This window comes from Vigna unguiculata, chromosome 8 (genome assembly GCF_037176805.1).
Source record: "Vigna unguiculata cultivar grain cowpea cultivar isolate G323 ecotype 2 chromosome 8, ASM3717680v1, whole genome shotgun sequence".
Classification (NCBI taxonomy): domain Eukaryota; kingdom Viridiplantae; phylum Streptophyta; class Magnoliopsida; order Fabales; family Fabaceae; genus Vigna; species Vigna unguiculata.
The window spans coordinates 29,388,319-29,407,285 of NC_140799.1; the positions used below are offsets into that span (position 1 = coordinate 29,388,319).

At 34.7% G+C, this 18,967-nt stretch overlaps 2 protein-coding genes across 2 annotated transcripts; one reads left to right on the forward strand and one right to left on the reverse strand.

Annotated features, from left to right (window-relative positions):
• The first annotated feature begins 7,133 nt into the window (after nucleotides 1-7,133).
• On the forward strand, nucleotides 7,134-9,083 carry LOC114195326 (rust resistance kinase Lr10-like). Its single transcript, XM_028085745.2, has 2 exons — nucleotides 7,134-7,818; nucleotides 7,951-9,083. The coding sequence occupies exons 1-2, from the start codon at nucleotides 7,137-7,139 to the stop codon at nucleotides 9,081-9,083; spliced, it is 1,815 nt and encodes a 604-aa protein (XP_027941546.2). The 5' UTR covers nucleotides 7,134-7,136.
• An 85-nt stretch (nucleotides 9,084-9,168) lies between these two features.
• LOC114195321 (LEAF RUST 10 DISEASE-RESISTANCE LOCUS RECEPTOR-LIKE PROTEIN KINASE-like 2.1) lies at nucleotides 9,169-13,670 on the reverse strand. The gene is made up of 4 exons (XM_028085741.2): nucleotides 12,738-13,670; nucleotides 12,168-12,206; nucleotides 11,599-11,622; nucleotides 9,169-11,192 (listed from the first exon to the last, which is right to left on the reverse strand). The coding sequence occupies exons 1-4, from the start codon at nucleotides 13,555-13,557 to the stop codon at nucleotides 9,979-9,981; spliced, it is 2,097 nt and encodes a 698-aa protein (XP_027941542.2). The 5' UTR covers nucleotides 13,558-13,670; the 3' UTR covers nucleotides 9,169-9,978.
• Nucleotides 13,671-18,967: the final 5,297 nt, after the last annotated feature.

Below are 18,967 nucleotides of genomic sequence, written 5' to 3' on the forward strand. Positions count from 1 at the left end.
AGTATGTGTTTGACCCGTCTCATGTGTTAGAGGCCGAGGATATATAGATCAGGGAAGATCTCACAGTGGAAGTACCACCCATCGCTTTAGAGGAAAGTAAGGTTGAAGAACGCCGAGGAAAAGCAGTCAGCCTTGTTAAAGTCATATGGGATCGGAGGATAGGTGACTCGACTTGGGAGTTAGAGGAGGACATGAGGAAATCACACCCACATCTTTTTACCTAGTAAGTTTTCATTTTCGAGGTCAAAAATTTTTAATGTCGGGGAGAATGTAAGGCCCAGTTTTCCTGCCCTAAAGCTTTAAGGGCTGCCCTTAAGCTATTGGGCCTTAGGGCTGGCCCAAAAGATAAAGCCACCGAGTCTGACCTAATTCCACACTTTTCAGATTTCTGCTACCTTGGTGCTTAAAGCCGCAGCCGCTCTCTCTCCATTAGGGTTCCACTGTGTTGCCAGTCCGCCTTCTGTTTGGCTCCGTTCTCAGCTAACGTAAGTGCTCCCCGACTCGTAATTTCCTTCCTTGGCTTGTTTTCGTAAGTTATTGTTAGGGTTCCGAAATAACCCACTCTCACACTGTTTTCTAGCTTCGAGCCCGTTCCTAGAAGCTGTTTGTACTCCACGGTTTGGGTGTCGAGGTTTCCAGCTAGCTTGTCCAGGTACGGGAAGCTAGAACCTCTCTATTAATGTGTTTGTAAACTGTTTTGCGGTACATTTTTATGATTCTTGAACTTGTGTGTTGTTGAGAATGTTTGAAGTGGTTGGTGTTGTTGTTGGCATGTGTAAAATATAATTGTTCCAGGCATGGTAGTGGCGGTGACTGTTAAACTCGTCCAGGCGAGGTGGGCAGAGGCTCGCCCAGGCCTTCTCGCGCAAGTGGCCGCCTAGGCGACTCGCTCAATTTCGAGCAAGCGAGCGTCTCGCCTAGGCGAGGTGAGTCTCGCCTAAGCGAGAACGTGCGGAGGCTCCTATTCCAGATTCGCGAACTCTCGCCTAGGCGGAGAGGACTCGCCTGGACGAGGCTCCTCAGCCTGAGCGACGGGTTGAGCGAGAATGCGTTCAATTTGGGGTTTTTCCTGTCTTTTGGTGGTTGAACTGTGTTCTATTGTACTATTATATGATGGCATGGGGGGAATGAGTATGCATGTTGGGAGGAAATTATATGTGGGGGAATTGTGAGCTTGGCATGATTTCTACATGAATTGTATATGAGAAGTTGGGTACATATGTATGTGCGTGTGGTCACCAACTTGGCATGAGCAACAATGAATCTTGGTGGTTGGTAAACCTTTGGTATGGTTGGTATAAGGAGAAACACTTTACTCATGATTGGGAATAACGAGTTGGTAATGATTCAACATATGAGAAATGGGGATTTGTTATTGGTTTTGGTTTGAAATCTTATGTGCAACGTATGTATAAATTCTTGGTTGTTTATGTATGTTGGTCCGTGTTAGTGCATAATTCCTTGGGGTCTCTAGGTGAGACTTTCAGGGTTGCGCTTCAATGGGCGGGACGTAATTCCATGGCCCCTATTAGTGGGTGTCCATGGTGGTGTCCCATCTATATAACTAGGTAAGAATTCAAGGTAAGGTTGCATCCTGACACTCTAAGGAGTCCGTTAGTCTCACCTAGAGCGGACTGACTCCTTTGGTGAGGGTAGCAGGAGGCCTGCAATTCATTAAGGGCTAACCTTGTGGAGAGGGAAAAACTGATTCATTGTAACACTTGTAACACGTAGCTCGGGGGTGAGCAGAGGTATCCACCACAAGTGCAAGCATCCGCTGAATCCGACCAGGTTATACGTATCCGAATGAGTCTAGTCGAGTCGTAGTGTATTGATTGAAAAGTCTTAACATGCGTGGATGTTGTATGAATATTGGAAGGTGAAAATATATTTGACCGTATGATGAATATGTTGTCGGCTCTAGCTTACCCCTTTTGTTGTATGGTTGTATTGTATGTGGCTACTCTTTCTCGCGATGATCATCAATGAGATTGATGGGAGCAGATGGGCGAGGTTCTCGTGGTCAGCAAGGAAATGGCGATTCCGCTGCTTAGCCGTCTAGGCTGGATTTTTATTCTCTTCATGGTTTCCTTAGGGCTATGGCCCGTGTATTGTTTCATGCCTTCTTGATCTACTCTCTATTGTTAGACTTTTATTTAGTTTTTCTTTGGCATCGTGGTGTGCCCGGATTTGTAGGGGTTGTGTTAAGAACCCCAGGACTACGCTACATTGTTATCTCTGTGTGACGTTTCCTTTAATTTTGCGCATTAAATTAAAAGGGGCGATACACACTCTCATATATTTAGTTTTCTTTTGTTTTCGTTGAAGAAAAAGGAAGTTAAACATAAACTCATTATTTGTGCTGTCATTTCTCTTTTGTTCTCATTCATTTTTGAAGAAAAAATGACAAGTGTCTCTTCTCTCTCTTTATTGTAAAGTATTAGTTTAATAGTTAACATTTTTTTTCATCTCATGAGCCTTTTGTGTATTTATTTTTTATGAATATAAGAGAAAAGTTATGTATTGTGTGTTCTTTCATAACCAATTTTCAATTGCTGCTTGATTATCATGGGTTTTTATTTTAGAAATTATGGCTCTCAATTTTTTATCAGATTATGATAAATTATCTTTTAGCCTTAAACCTTGTTTAAATATTGTTGAAAAATAAAAGAATAAATTTAATTTTTAAAAGTGATAAATGGTGAAAACAAGATAAATTCAACTTCTTCAAATATTCTGGAGGATGATACCAATGATCCAATTGTTCAATTAGAGGGACCCTTTATTATTGTTCAAAAAATTACATGTGAGGAGTTTCATATGAGGTGTAACATGTGAGGGATGCTTTGTTTATTTACTTGATTGATTGTTTAATTCGTCTTATTTTAACTCTTATTGTTTCTTCAACTACAACATAAAGATAATTTTCTGTAATGAAAATTATTAAAACAAGATTGTAGAATAAAATGGAAGATGAATTTCTTGCTGACAATATGGTATTTTGAGTGTATTATTTTGGCTCCCCAAAATTAGTGGTCAAGATCTCTCACTGATAGTTTTATTCTTCAACCAAAACCTATACTCATGAGGTTAAGGTATTCTGTTATCTTCAAACCAAAGCCTATAGTTATGCAAATAATTTCGGAAATACCACCACGTTTTGAAAGGATTCGTATATCTCGAAACTATAGCCTATTATTAGATGAAGTTAAATAATCTTTCTACACTAGTGATAGGTGATCCTTTATAGGATTAAAATTAAATACACTTAAATATTAAATATAATTAATTATTTAAATTTTTAGAAATGTTCAATTTTATTAATATGTTGTTATTATATATATATATATATATATTTTTTCATAAACATGTATTTCATTTAATGATTTTTTTTTTATAACTTAATCATATTACGCTATGATCAGTATTAATTTTGGGCATTCATTCCTATTATTTTCTTTTGTTTTCTCCTATCAACACTACACCATTTTTTACTTTAGACCACACCGAACTACTAGCCCACATGTATAAAATTGTTGTCTAAACGTAGAAAAGACCATAAATATATAAGTGTGACTTAAAACTGCTAAAGGCCACATTTTATAAATTGTTGATTATTTCGGCAACATTTTGTTTAAATGTTGCCAATGAAAAATGTGGGAAAAACAATAAAATTGTGGTATCTTTATTGTGTTGTTTCCTTCTCAATTCTACTATAAGCTATTCTTCATACCTATTAGGCAACGCTGACATGGCAATAAATGAAAAAACATTGCATAAAATATGAATAAGCCACGGTTTTTTTATTGTTGCTTATATAATTAGTTTTATTTGCCTTAAACTTAAAGAGCATACAACAAATGTTTCCTATTTGTTTCACGCAATACAGTAAAAAATGTTGATAGTTATAAGCAACAATTGTTAAAATGTGGATAGTTTAGACCACATTTTTAAAATTGTGGTAATTTAACTTTAAATATTTTTAAATTAACATCATGTGACAAAATAATAATTAAATTATTGTAAGGTGCATCAATTTTCTCATGGTAGAAGATAGGTGGACCAAGTCACAATCAAATCATGACACTTAAGTTGTTATAATCTTAAGTAGAAGAGGTGCAACCTAATTATTAGTTTTAGCTTTTGACTTAGTGCTAAGCGCTCAATCCAAAATTTGGTATGACATTTAAGATCACGAGTTCGATTCTCAATCATGAACTTGATCACAAAGAGATTAGATAAATATGTTCTAATTAATAAGACCACAATTTTTTTTTTTTTTTTTACTTTAGACAACATTTTAAAGTTGTTATTTGAACTAAGAAATGGCATAGTGTAGGGTCATGGATGAATCCAACTATCACTACATTCATTCTTTCTATCATCCTAGTTTAGTATTTCTTTTAATACTCTATGTGAAAACAATTATAGTTCATGAAAGAAAGTGATTAAAATGACATTTCATGACAAGAACAAAATATAATTTTGTAGATGATTACATTCCGAAACCCCTGACAGGATCCATTGCGCATGTCATGTGGCTTCCGAAAGATAGCATTTTTATTTCGTGACTTTTGAACTCTCTTTAAAGGATATGCAAGTGAGAGTTCTACATTTTTCATCAGCCAAACAAACTTGGAGTGATATCCAATAATACTTTGAACAATGCAATCTACCGTTGATTTTCAATGAAAATGCAATCTTGTTTTGCTTCAAATATACATTTTAGTTTAATCCTATCACGCAAAGCTAAAATCAACAAGAGAATCTTTGATTAAATTGAAGTTTGGTCATATGTGTAACTAGAGCGACATCAACATGATGTGTGAAAAGCATGTCCCAAAAACTAGAGGTGGACATGGATTGAATTTTTATTGATCCAATTCACATCCATTTTAGATCCAAATAATTGTATTAGATTTTTGACCCAAACTCATTTTTTCATCAAAATTAGTTTGGATTTTTTTAAAATTCAGATCCAAATATTTGGATTAAGATTTAAATCCAGTCCAAATATTTGGATCAAGTTCAAAATCTATAATTCATTTTTTATAAAAGAAATTTAAATTGAATTTTCTAAAATTTGTGTCCTTAAAGCCAACACGACTCAACCTGTCCGGATCGTCGAGCTCGCTCGGCCCATCAGGGTCTTAGGCCTGCTCAGGTCGTCAGTCACGACACATCCAAATCGTCAGGTCCGCCCGGCCCAGCCCATTCGGGTCTTTAGGTCCGTATGGCCCATTCGAGCATCGAGCCTGCCCGGTCCGTACGGGTCGTTTACCACAATCCGTCTGAGTCGTCGGGCTTGCCTAGTTCGTACAGGTCGTCGGGCCGAACCATCCCAGTCCATCAGAGTCTTCAGGCCTGCTTCGCCCGTTCGGGTCTTCGAGCCCACTAGCCTGTTCGGGTCATCGAGCTCACTCGACTTTTTCAGGTTTTTGGGCCCAATCGACTCATCCGATTTGTTAGGCCCGCCTAGCCCATTCATGTCTTTAGGCCCGCCCAGCCCATTCTGGTCATCGGGCCTACCTGGTCCGTACAAGTCGTCAAGCAAAGTCCATCTGAGTTTGAATTTAGTCTAATCCATCTCAACCTTTAGCCTAGTCCAACTAAAAGTTAAATTGAAAATTTGGATTGAATTTTTTGGATTATCCATTTTTAAAAATCTTGATTTATAGAATGGATATTCAATCCATAAAATATATAAAATGTAGATTAGATTGAAATTCAGATCCATTAAAATGGATTGGATTTTTAATAAAATGAATTTTAGATGGATTGGATCAAGAAAATTATATTTTTTGTCCACCCTTATCCCAAACATAAGAAGGGAGGTTTGAATCTCATTTCAAGATTTTTTTAAAAATATTTATAGTGAATTGTCTAATGATCACTAACGCAAAAGGAGTCTTCCAAAACATCACATACAATAACTAATTTAAAATGTATTTCTTATTTTAATTAACATTTCTTATTTTTAAACTTTAGATAGTATTTAATTTAAAATGTACTATGTCTAAAGATCGAGAATCACATATTTATCATATTAATCAAACCATGCTTGGTACCACTCAATCAAATTCAATTAGCTCTCTTATAATTTACTAGTTTCCCTTTCCTAGATAGACACTTATAAACTCAAGGTATTTCACGCAAACTCTACCTCACATAGGTTGTTCTACCTGCATACAGAAAACTCTGATCAACAATTAGAACACATCCTTACAATCCTAACCAAACAAAAATTCACCTTAAGCCCTTTATAATCACATGCAAATATATACACAATTATATGCAACAAATTTACTAACAAGACTCAAAAAAGGAAAAAGATGAACTTACTTTCTTTAAGATTATAATCGGATATGATTGTAAACCTCAATGATATGAGTCTTATGGTGTATTCAATCTTCAAACAAATGAAGTATGAAGTCAAAGATCTAGAGACAATGCACAAAAATGTTTTAAAAAAATTGTAGAGAGATTGTTATAAAATGAAATTCGATTAATAAAAAATTCTATTTATAATTTTATTTTTTAAATAATAAAATAATTGAATGTCATTTTTAAAAAATCATTATTACCTAGATTATTTTCCAGGTTGTCGTATTCACAATTTAAATAATATGTAACTATCTATATGTATATAATCACATTTAATACGTTACCATATAATTAAACACGTTACCATATAATTCAACAAAATTATTGAACATTTAGTTTAACAAAAGTCTTGAAATATTATTTGTAAGGTTATTCACACTGATTATTAAACTAGCTTATTCATTTAAAACTATATAATATCCTGAAATTTGATTTTATAATAAAAATTAAATTTAAACCTGTCAGTCGATGCACTTTAAATATCATGTTAATTCATCCCACCAACATCACACCCAAAACACAAGCCACAGGACTGGAAACGGGTCATTTCACTGTAGTAGCTTGTTCATTTAAAAGTATACCACGTCTTGACATTTTCTTTTTAAAAGAGAAAATTTAGACCAATAAGTTATTAAATTCACTGAATAACAATAAGACAAGCGGAGTTTCCTGTACACCCAGCCGGCGCAACCCGGCCATGTTAAACTTGATCTGACAAGAAAGACAACATGAAACTGCAAAACAACCACAAAATGCTCAATTTTCAGAAACTGTCTCTTCTACTGACGTTGCTGTTTCTGGTAGTGAAGCCTGCAACGGCCAAGAACCTCTGCGCGGATAAATGTGGTCACGTTCGTATTGAATTTCCATTTTATCTCAGAAATAAAAACTTGAATCACACCACCGACTACCCTCCTGAATTCGGTCTATTATGCTCCCAACAAAATGAGCCCATGCTGAAGCTGCCTGCTGTTCCAATACCATTGTTTGTCAGAAAAATTGATTATAAATCTACGCTAATTGAAATATATGACCCCCAAAATTGCCTTGCTGATCTACTCTTGAAACTCAACAACGCGTCCATCTCTCCATTCCGATTCGTCAAATATTTTGGTCGTCCTCCTCCCGTCTTTGACGTTTCCTTCTTCCGTTGCGACTCATTGTCGTGCCCTATTTCGCTACTAGAATCCCACAACGACGTCGTTGACCCCCGATTAGTATCCTGCACGAAGCTGAAAGATGTTTCCGTGGAATGGTGGTGGTCTTGGTATTTTCAGCAGAAGCTTTTTATGGAATGGTCCAAACCTGACTGTGGATACTGTGAAGCACAAGGCCTAAAATGTAAATGGAAGAATGGTACTAACGGTGCAACTGAATGTTATGCTTGCCGAACAAAAAGGATTCCCACGTCAACTGTCGTCCACATTGCTACAGGTATGCAGTATTACAGCGACTATTATGCTATGATTTTTCTATTTTGTTGATTCCACCAACCACATTTGGAACTGTATGTGATCCTTGCTTAAATTGTTATTCACTTTTGTTAACTTATTTTTTCAACAACAGGAGTAGTAGTTGGTTTGATACTTTTGCTGCTACTGGTCAAGGCATTGTTTTATGCGTATGAATATTATGAGAAGAGAGGAGAAGACCAGACTCGAATAGAGAGATTCTTGGAGGATTACAGGGCAATGAAGCCTACCAGGTTCACTTATGCTGACATCAAGAGAATCACAAATGGGTTTAGTGAGGGTTTAGGGGAAGGATCTCATGGAGCAGTGTTCAAAGGAATGCTCTCCCGTGAAATTCTTGTTGCTGTGAAGATACTCAAAGATACAGTGGGAGATGGGAAGGATTTCATAAATGAAGTGAGAGCCATTGGGAAAATTCATCACGTTAATATTGTTCGCTTGCTTGGTTTCTGTGCAGATGAGTTCCACCGTGCTCTCGTCTACGATTTCTTTCCAAATGGGTCGTTGCAGAGATTCTTGGCTCCACCGGACAAGAAGGATGTTTTCCTTGGTTGGGAGAAGTTGCAACAAATTAGTCTTGGTATTGGCAGAGGGATTGAGTATCTCCACCTTGGCTGTGATCATAGAATTCTTCACTTTGACATCAATCCTCACAATGTTTTGCTAGATGACCTTTTTGTCCCAAAAATCACTGATTTTGGACTAGCCAAGTTGTGTCCCAAAAATCAGAGCACGGTGTCCATGACTGCAGCCAGGGGAACTTTGGGCTACATTGCCCCTGAAGTTTTCTCTCGGAACTTTGGTAATGTGTCATACAAGTCGGACATTTACAGCTATGGAATGTTGCTGTTAGAAATGGTTGGAGGAAGAAAGAATACAAATGTTTCAGTTGAGGACAGTTTCCAAATTCTGTACCCAGAGTGGATCCACAACTTGGTGGAAGGAAAAGATATGGAAATTAGCGTTGAGGATGAGGGAGATGCTAAAATTGCCAAGAAACTTGCCATTGTAGGACTTTGGTGCATTCAATGGAACCCAGCGGATCGTCCTTCCATGAAAACTGTGGTACAAATGCTTGAAGGGGATGGACATGAGTTAGTAGCACCCCCTTCTCCTTTTCATATTTCTGGTTCTTCTACAGCAAAAACTGTTGTTCCGACAAGACGTCAAAATTTTGAGTTGGAGGTTATTCATGAAATAGAAGAAAACAATGTCGATCACTTTTAGGTTTCCAAATGTTATCTACATATTTTAAAGGAGTTTTAAGATTGATCAACTATGATAATATTAACCATGTAAGCTTCTTAATCAACTTTCTTATTTCTTCTCACCTTAAGCTTCAACGATCCATTTTGATTAGTTTTGATGAAAAACATATATATTTAAAAATCAAAAATATCAAAGTATACAGGAGAATTGATTTCTATGTACTCACAAGAATTCATGAGAACTGGACATCGATCAAACTCCATTAAAATCAAATATAAGTACAAAAGAAACAAATAAAAAAGCAAAAGTAAGTGCCTGTAACTACTCAATACATCAAACTAATATAAAAAATAAAGAAAAAGAAACCAAAAATAGAATAATAGTACAAGACTGATTTTTCTAACCACATTTGTCTATTAAGTTTATTTGAGTCTACCTTATTTCAATAAAATTAAGGTTCTCACACTAAAATGGCCAAAATACACATTCCAAAAAAAATGCGAGCTTGGCCTAAAGAAATGACTTATTTACACATTTCCAAAGCTAAAAGAAAGTAACATTGGTCCTTGCCATTGGCCAGTGTTGCAACTCCTTGGATTAGTTTGCATCTTGTCTCATTTGTCAAAGAAAGATGAAATATGATATAAAAATTAATCAATCATATTAACATTCAACAGTCACAAATTCGTTAAATTGAAGAGTAATTTTTAATTATTTGATTTATAGATCTTGAATTTTGATAAACTTTTTTGTGATGATGGAGTTTGAAGTAGAAATCTAAACACATTTTGAAATTTAGAAACCAATATTTTAAACTTTGAAAGGGAGGGTAATGTATACAAATGATTAACTATAGAACAAATGTACATAATAAGGTGGATGAAATCAAATAACCATGGTACATAATCCAACATTATTTGTTAGTTGCAATTTTCATAGAGGAACTAGAATAACTAGTAAATTCACTTGCTATTGTGTGTTTGAAATTTTCTGTGACTTCATATGGATATAAAGAAAATTTTGGAGGGATTTTTAGGTTTTCCATATCTCCTTCAAGCATTTCCACTACTTTGTTCATGGAAGGACGATCATTTGGATTCATTTGTATACACCAAATTGCAACTATAATCATCTTCTTTGCTATTTTCTTTTCCTCCTCAGTGATATCTTCCATTTCTATATCTTTCTCTTCTTTAATGTTTTCATAAACCCAAGATGGAAAGTAAACTTGACTTGAATGCTCTGCGTGGGGATTTAAGTTTTTCCTTTTGCTTGCCATTTCCATCAAAAGCATTCCAAAACTATAAACATCAGACTTATAAGATATTCTTCCAATGTTTTTATAAAATAATTCTGGAGCCATATATCCAATTGTCCCTCCCACTACAGTCATGGTGACAATGCTATTATCCATCGGATATAACTTTGCCAATCCAAAATCAGAAACCTTGGGATTGAAATTATCGTCTAGTAGAATATTATGGGGCTTTATATCAAAATGCAAAATTTGCATCTCACATCCATGGTGGAGATAAGCAATTCCACGTGCTACCCCAATTGCTATATTATATATTTTGTCATATCCGAAATCTATATTTCTATCTTTAGAAAAAAGAATTTTATCAAGAGATCCATTGGACATGAATTCATAAACAAGAGCACGTCTTGAACCCTCAACACAAAATCCAATTAACTGTACTACATTTTGATGATGTATTCTTCCAATGGTAGCAACTTCACTTATAAAATCATGTCCATCACCTTTTGATTTACCTAACACTTTTATTGCAACACAAGTTCCAGAAGATAACTTTCCCTTAAATACAGAACCATAGCCTCCTTCACCTAATTTTTCTTTAAAACCTCTAACCATCTTCTTGATTTCGGTGTATGAGTATCTAATAGGCACCAATTCATTGTGTTCTAGATAATTTTCAATATTTTCATATATTGAAGAATGCCTTTTCCGCCACTTGTATGTCAAAAGCATAATAAGTAATGTCACCCCCAACGAAAATCTCACTAACAAAAATACTGGTAGAACATAGTGTCCTATAATGAACGATGCTGGTTCAAGATAGAGATTTTCATCAAATCTTTGGTTTCCTTGTATTGCTTCAAGCAGTGCTGAAAATTAAATCAGGAATGTAACTGTATTTCAATAACGAATGATAAAGAAAGAAATATGTATATTTAGGCGCATATAAATCTAATTCTTTCATTTGTGTACTTCAAAGTATAATATCAATAATTAAAAAAAAATCAATTATATTAATATTTTAATTAATTTTAAAGTTTGTTAAATATAAATCTTTTATTTGATCACAATTTTCAATTGTTCATTTTTAATCAATAACTAAACTTTATTTTCTAAAGTGAACGATTTTATAAGAGAGTGAAATCCAGTTTCTTAATATTCGAAGTTTTTAATATATGAAATGGTTGAGACTACCATATTGATGTTATTATAATAAATAGTAAAAAGCCGGCATATACTAATATTATTTGTAGCATAAAGAAGTAGAAAACTCACCTGCATAAATGTTATTCAGAAAATCTGCAAGAAAAATATACTGAAATCAGAAAACAGCGTAAAAATATTAGTTTGATGAGAAAGTTAATTCTAACTTATATCAATAAATTCAGTTCTTAATGTTACATATTCAGTCAATGTCATCTCAATATTAGTATTCGTCTACATAAATTATTTTTTTTTGTCAATAATAAAATATTAATATTTTTGTATTATATAGGGTTAAAAATAAAAGGTTACGTCTATTTTAGGTAACATTCATATTTGAAAAATATTTGTTAAATTCGGATAATATGATACTACAAAGTCATTATTTAAAATTGTGACCGATGCAAGTGAGTGATTCTGCTAATCTATATTAAATATATTTGCCCACATACAAAATATTTTGAAAGAGGGACAAATATACATGTATTCTTACTGAAAAGTAACACATGTTTAGAAATGTTTTAATACATGATTAATAAATAAGAAATTATATATGTTTTTAGAGTAAAATAAATTATGTAAAAGTATATATTTATAGTAATAAAACATAAAAAAATCAATTCATGTTACACGATTCTTACATGCTGGATAAGCAAGCACCTGTAACCATATCCCGGTACCTGAAAATGAAAGAAAATATCATTTTCAGAATTCGTTTTATCACTCCGAGACCAAGAATATTGAGTATCATGTCATATATATATATATATATATATATATATATATATATATATATATATATATATTTTGTTAGGTTTTCAAGGAGGGTATCATTGGGGAGATAACAAACACCAATGAGACCTGAGTCTAATCACATAAGATACTGACATCACTCTCAACCCAAAACCTGAAGGCAATAAGTTTATGGGTCTTTATTCTTAGATAGTACTCTACTTTTTCATTTCTGATCAATGTTAGACTCACACTTGGATTCCTAATATATATATATATATATATATGATGATTCGTAAATAAACAGATATCATGTATGATGATAATTGAGGAAATTTAAATATTGACAAAGAAATTAAAGGATATATATATATATATATATATATATATATATATATATATATATATATATATATATATAAATAATAGGTTTCCTTTAATTAAAAATATTAATTTAACTTGAACATGAATTCCTTTACCACATTTGGTTTCCAGTACTCCGAATATATCGTTGCAGTAGGGGAAACATCGAAGCTTGAGGGTGGAAGAGTCGAAATAGCAGTCGCCATATGGTGAGTGACATTGATCCTCACAGGCGAAATTTTTCCACGAAATCTCAAATCCATAAAGTAGCGCTGAGTTCATCATAGTGTAGGAAGATTTATTTGCGTCCAAACCCCACCACGACGTCGGAGAAAGCAGCTTTATACGACAACCAACTTCAAAGTCCGCTGATGTTAAGTCGCCAGCAATGGCATACATATACCCTTTCGACTCCCACTTAACACACGGAGTAGTATTCACGTACTTATAATTCTCACTCACTGGATGGCTGCAATTCAAGTATATTATGTGCTGGAAAAGACTCTTCCGGTGAGGACCAACCTCAGAGAATTGGTCTAGGGTGGCTCGGTATGGATCCATATCGCCAGCATGATAAGCATCACTGAAATTGGATCGAGACAAGAAATAGCGAGGAAGGGAGGAGCAACTTTGTTCTTCAACTCCCGGATCAACCACCCGGAGTGTGAAATTAATGTAGTTGATTGCCTGCACATGATATTTTCTCGAATACAAATTTAACACTGTAATATTATTTTCACAACTCAGTTCATACCTTCTGTCGCCGCAATGTACCGGGTCACCTTTCAATCTAAATGGTCGACTTATGTTTGCGATTTTCCCACAGGAAGAAGGGAGACAATCACTGGCGTGTTCTTGCTCATTCCTAGCACATATTTGTTGGACTACAAACAGCAAGAACATCACCAATAACACCATATCTTTCCATATGGTCATGGTTGGAGACTTGTCATTAGGAGTCGGACAATGGGATTATATGCGTGACAATATTTAAAAGTTTAAACGCAGGCTTACATTTTTTTACTAGGAAACTCTATCTGGATTTTGCACTTGCACGAAATTTATAAATGAAAAACCTATAGTGCGATTCCACATCGATCACGCTGTTTTCGCTTTAAAAATTTTCGTAATCACATTTAAAAGTTAAAACGCGGATTTCAACTGACTTTATCCGTGATTCCTCTCCGAATTCTTAGACCGAAACAAAAATATAAATATTGTATAAACGTACAGAAAAATCCGCGACATGTGTTTTTCTGTCTGTCATCACGTTCTTTTCAAAAAAGAAACCAAAGCATTCAGTGGTGTCCTTCCAAGTCAATTCCATGTTGATCACGCAGTCTGCAGGTATAATATTTTTTTCTTGAAAAAGTAGTGCGATGAAATTTAAAAGTTAAAACGCATACTTACGCTGACTTTGACTAAATTCTTTCATGTAACGATATATTGATTGGGTAAATTCTAGAATAATGGGACATTATAGATGAAAAAATCACTATTCTAGAAAACACTTCCACTCTTTCTGCAACTAAGTAAAAAGAGTTGAAAGAAGACAAGTAAAAGGATTTGTTAGGAATCCAAAGTGTGAGTCTAAGTCCCACATTGACCAGAAATGAGAAAGTAGAGCACCAAAGAAGGATCAAGGCCCATAAACCCATCGCCTTAAGGTTTTGGGTTGAAAGTGGTGTCAATACCTTATGTGGTTAGTTAATGACACAATCTTTCCAAGAATAATAGGTAGGTAGTATTAAACTTCATTCTGGAAGAAAAGAGTTTGAATTAATAAGAATAAAAAGAATTTGAGACATAGGTATTTCATATCTTCATTGATGGCTTCTCTAAAATGACATGAGTCTATTTCTTAAAGGAAAAGTTAGAAGTCTTTGGAATATTCAAGAAATTCAAGGCCCTTGTCAAGAAACAAAATGGAAAACAAATAAAAGTACTTAGAAGTGATCATGAAAGGGAGTACACATCTCGTGAGTTTAACAAATTCTTAACACCTTTTGGGTTGAAACGATGTGTCAAAAAGAAATAATCGCATAGTCATGCAGATGGAAAAATCAATGCTAAAAGAGAAAAGTATGCTTAACACCTTTTGGGTTGAAGTATGCTTAACACCTTTTGGGTTGAAGTAGTCTACATTGCAGTTTACATTATAAACAGATGTCCAACTAAGGCAGTCCAAGACAAGACTCCTACTGAAGTTTGGAGTGGAAGAAAGTGATCAACTAAACACCTACGACTATTTGGATCTATCTACTACATACATATTCCTTATAAAAGGATGCATAAGCTTGAAGACAAGAATATACAGGGAATATTCTTAGGATATATCACACAATCAAAAGCTCATTAATAGTCGAGATGTTGAAGTTGATGAAAACGCTTCTTGGAATTAGGAAGAAGAAAAAGCTTTTAAAAGCAACACTTTAGTTCCAATACAACAACATCAAGAAGAAACTGAAGAAGAGGCAAAAGCTTCAGGTACACTTTCTCCACCTTCACACTCGAAGACGATACGAAACTTGCAATATGGCCATGATTGATCCTAACTTGTATGAAGAAGCATCAAAGCAAAACGTATGGTTAAAGGCTATGGAAGAAGAGGTTAAAATGATTGAGAAGAATAACACTTGGGAGCTCGTAAACTATACTAAGGGAAAAGACATCATAGGAGTGAAATAGGTATATAAAACAAAGCTCAATCTTGATGGAAGACAAGAGGGGTATAAAGAAAAGGATCAATGAGGATCATGAGTTTTAATATCAGAGGGCTAGGAGGTCCTGTAAAATGGAGATATATTAGGGAAATCATAAGAAAAGAGGAGGTTGACATGGTATGTATTCAGGAGATGAAAACAATGACAATAAGCTTCAGGTACACTTTCTCCACCTTCACACTCGAAGACGATACGAAACTTGCAATATGGCCATGATTGATCCTAACTTGTATGAAGAAGCATCAAAGCAAAACGTATGGTTAAAGGCTATGGAAGAAGAGGTTAAAATGATTGAGAAGAATAACACTTGGGAGCTCGTAAACTATACTAAGGGAAAAGACATCATAGGAGTGAAATAGGTATATAAAACAAAGCTCAATCTTGATGGAAGACAAGAGGGGTATAAAGAAAAGGATCAATGAGGATCATGAGTTTTAATATCAGAGGGCTAGGAGGTCCTGTAAAATGGAGATATATTAGGGAAATCATAAGAAAAGAGGAGGTTGACATGGTATGTATTCAGGAGATGAAAACAATGACAATAACAAAAGATAAATGTTACGCAATTTGGGGAAATAATAATGTGCAGTGGGAACATTACGAATCAGAAAGGGGGGTCAGAGGTTTGTTAACAATTTAGAACATAAACTTTTCATTATCAAATTCTAGAAAGGAAGTGGGGTGATAAGAAACAACCTATAACTATTGTGAATGTATACTCCCCTTGCATATATTTTGAAAAGAAAACAATGTGGAAAGAATTATATAGTAGTAGGAAAGGTGATGCTAACAAGGTGTGGTGCATGTTGGGGGATTTTAATGCAATTAGAAAATCTGAGGAGAGGAAAGGGTTAACTCAAAAACTAACGATGGAAGAGAGATTGTCACTTTCAACATGTTCATTGAGAGTTTAGAACTTTTAGATATACCCATGATTGGAAGAAAGTATACTTGGTAAAAAGTCAATGGGACTGCCAAGAGTAGGTTAGATAAAGTTTTAGTGTCGAAAGAATGGTTGGACATATGGCCTCAAAGTAAACAATATGTACTTGACAGAACAGTTTCTGATCATTGTGCTCTAATAGTTAAAAATACAACGTTTGATTGGGGTCTGAAACCATTCAGAAGTTTAGATGTTTGGCAAACAGAGAAAGGGTTTATGGAAACAGTGAAATGTTGTTGGGGTAGATATGAGGTAAATGGAAATGAAATCTGGACCCTAAAGGAGAAATTAAAGAGACTTAAGCAAGATTTGAAAATCTAGAATAAAGAGATTTTTGGGGACATCAATAAGATTAAGCAAAGGGTTATATCATCCATAACAGATCTAGATAAAAGAGATGAAGAAAATAGTCTAGATGATGAAGGTACGGTAGAGAGGTGTAATTTATTTGCAGAATTAAAAAGAATAAACTTTAGACAAGAAGCTCTAGAGAAACAAAATTCAAGAACCAAATGGTTACAGGCAGGAGACTTGAACACTAAATACTTTCATAGAGTTACTAAATGGAGAAGGACAAAAACTATGATCATGGGTTTGGTAATTGATAATGAATGGTGTGAAGAGCCAGAAAAGGTAAAAGAAGAGATAAAGAACATCTTTAGGATTAGATTCAGTAAGGATTCTAATGTGAATGTTAGGCTAGATAACATAGGCTTCCCACTTATTAAATCGGAGGATAACAATCTATTGATTAGTAGATTTTTAGAAGAGGAAATTAGGGAAGCCGTATGGGATTGTGACAGTAGCAAAAGCTCAAGGCCAAACGATTTTAATTTCAATTTTATTAAGCAAGCTTGGGATATTATTAAGATGGACATTTTAAGGGTTGTCAATTGTTTTCATAGTTGTGGTAATTAGCCCACTCGGAGTAATGCATCCTTTATTAGTCTTATACCTAAGACTGAAAATCCCCAACGGTTGGAGGAGTATAGGCCTATTTCATTAATTGATTGTATATATAAAATCATCTCTAAAATTTTAGCAAAGAGACTACAAAAAGTTATACATAAGATAATAGACCAAAAACAATATGCATTTATAAAGGATAGAGGTTTATTAGACAGTGTGGTGGTTGCAAATGAAGTAATAGATGATGTAAGGAGGAAAAGAGATAAATGTATCATAGTAAAGGTAGATTTTGAGAAGGCATATGACTCGGTTGATTGGGCTTTTCTAATGTATATAATGGGAAGATTAGGCTTTTGTTCAAAATGGATCAAATGGATAAGGAAATGTCTAGAGTCTTCAACTATATCTGTTTTAGTTAATGGTAGTCTCATAGAGGAATTTAAACAACAAAAAGGGCTAAGGCAAGCTTGTGACTAAGGGGCTAGCAGGGGCAATTCGGGAGGCAGAAAACAAGGGCCTTCTACAAGGGGTAAAGGTAGGGCATAAAGACCTCTCCTTAAGCATGATGATATTTGTTGATGATACCCTCTTTGTGTGTAAACCAATGATACAAAATGTTTTGGCTCTAAAAAGTATTCTGAGATGTTATGAATTGGCCTCGGGGCTAAAGGTCAACTTCCATAAAAGTAGAATAGGGGGTATAGGAGTGCACTTAAGTGACATAGAAAGGTTCTCACTCATTTTAAATTGCAACACTATGACCATACCATTTACTTATTTAGGAGTACCTGTTGGGGGAAATCATAGAAAAATAGATTTTTGGCAAGTGATGCTAAGAAAAATGAGAAAAAGATTAGCTATATGGAAAGGAAGACACATATCATTTGCAGGAAGGGTCACCTAAATTAAATATGTAATATATGATATTCCTATATACTTCATCTCAATCTTTAAAATGCCCTAGAGCGTGTTGAATGCAATTGTTAAAATACAAAGGCATTTCCTATGGGGATGGGGGTTTGAGGGGAGGAAGATTGCATGGGTGAAGTGGGAGCAAATGTGTAAACCTAAGGAAGAGGGTGGACTAGGCTTAAAAGATATGAGATTTTTTAATTTCGCTTTACTTGGCAAATGGAAATGGAGGCTAGTGAATGAAGAACCAGGTCTGTGTAGAGATATTATAATATCAAAGTATGGGTCTTGGAGAGCCCTAAATGAGACAAAAGAAGGTGCACATGACTCATGGTGGTGGAGAGATATAAGGAAAGTTTGTGGGAGAGGACAATGGGGTATTTGGTTTGATAGTAATGTAACATGGAATAAAGGATTAGGAAATAAAATAAAGTTTTGGGAAGATATGTGGACAAAAGATTTACCTTTAAAACATAGATTCCCTCGACTCTTATCTAACTCAGTTTTAAAAGATGCCACTTTGAGGGAGGTTGGGTTTTGGAACGAAAACCAATGGATTTGGAATTTGGTGTGGAGAAGAGAATGGTTTGAATGGGAGAAAGAACTGGTGGAAGAATTGATGAAAGAGATACAAGAGAGTATACCCAACAGAAATGGGAGTGATGAATGGTTATGGAAAGCAGATGAATCAAAAAAGTACACGGTAAAGTCAACATATAAGAGGTTTTATAATGGAAATATAATGGATGACAATGACCAGTTTGTAAAACTTTGGAAATGCAGAGCATTACCAAGTGCTCAACATTTTGCTTGACGAGTTTTTATCAATACGGTTGCAACAAAAGACAACTTTATTAGG

Excerpts from the sequence above, each read along its gene's own strand:
- LOC114195326 (XM_028085745.2), top strand. The coding sequence starts at position 7,137 with ATGCTCAATTTTCAGAAACTGTCTCTTCTACTGACGTTGCTGTTTCTG. Across the intron at positions 7,819-7,950 it reads TGTCGTCCACATTGCTACAG|GAGTAGTAGTTGGTTTGATA; the intron begins GTATGCAGTATT and ends TTTCAACAACAG.
- LOC114195321 (XM_028085741.2), bottom strand. The coding sequence starts at position 13,557 with ATGACCATATGGAAAGATATGGTGTTATTGGTGATGTTCTTGCTGTTT. Across the intron at positions 11,623-12,167 it reads GGTGCTTGCTTATCCAGCAT|ATTTTCTGAATAACATTTAT; the intron begins GTAAGAATCGTG and ends TTTTTCTTGCAG. Across the intron at positions 11,193-11,598 it reads TCTGAATAACATTTATGCAG|CACTGCTTGAAGCAATACAA; the intron begins GTGAGTTTTCTA and ends TTTAATTTTCAG.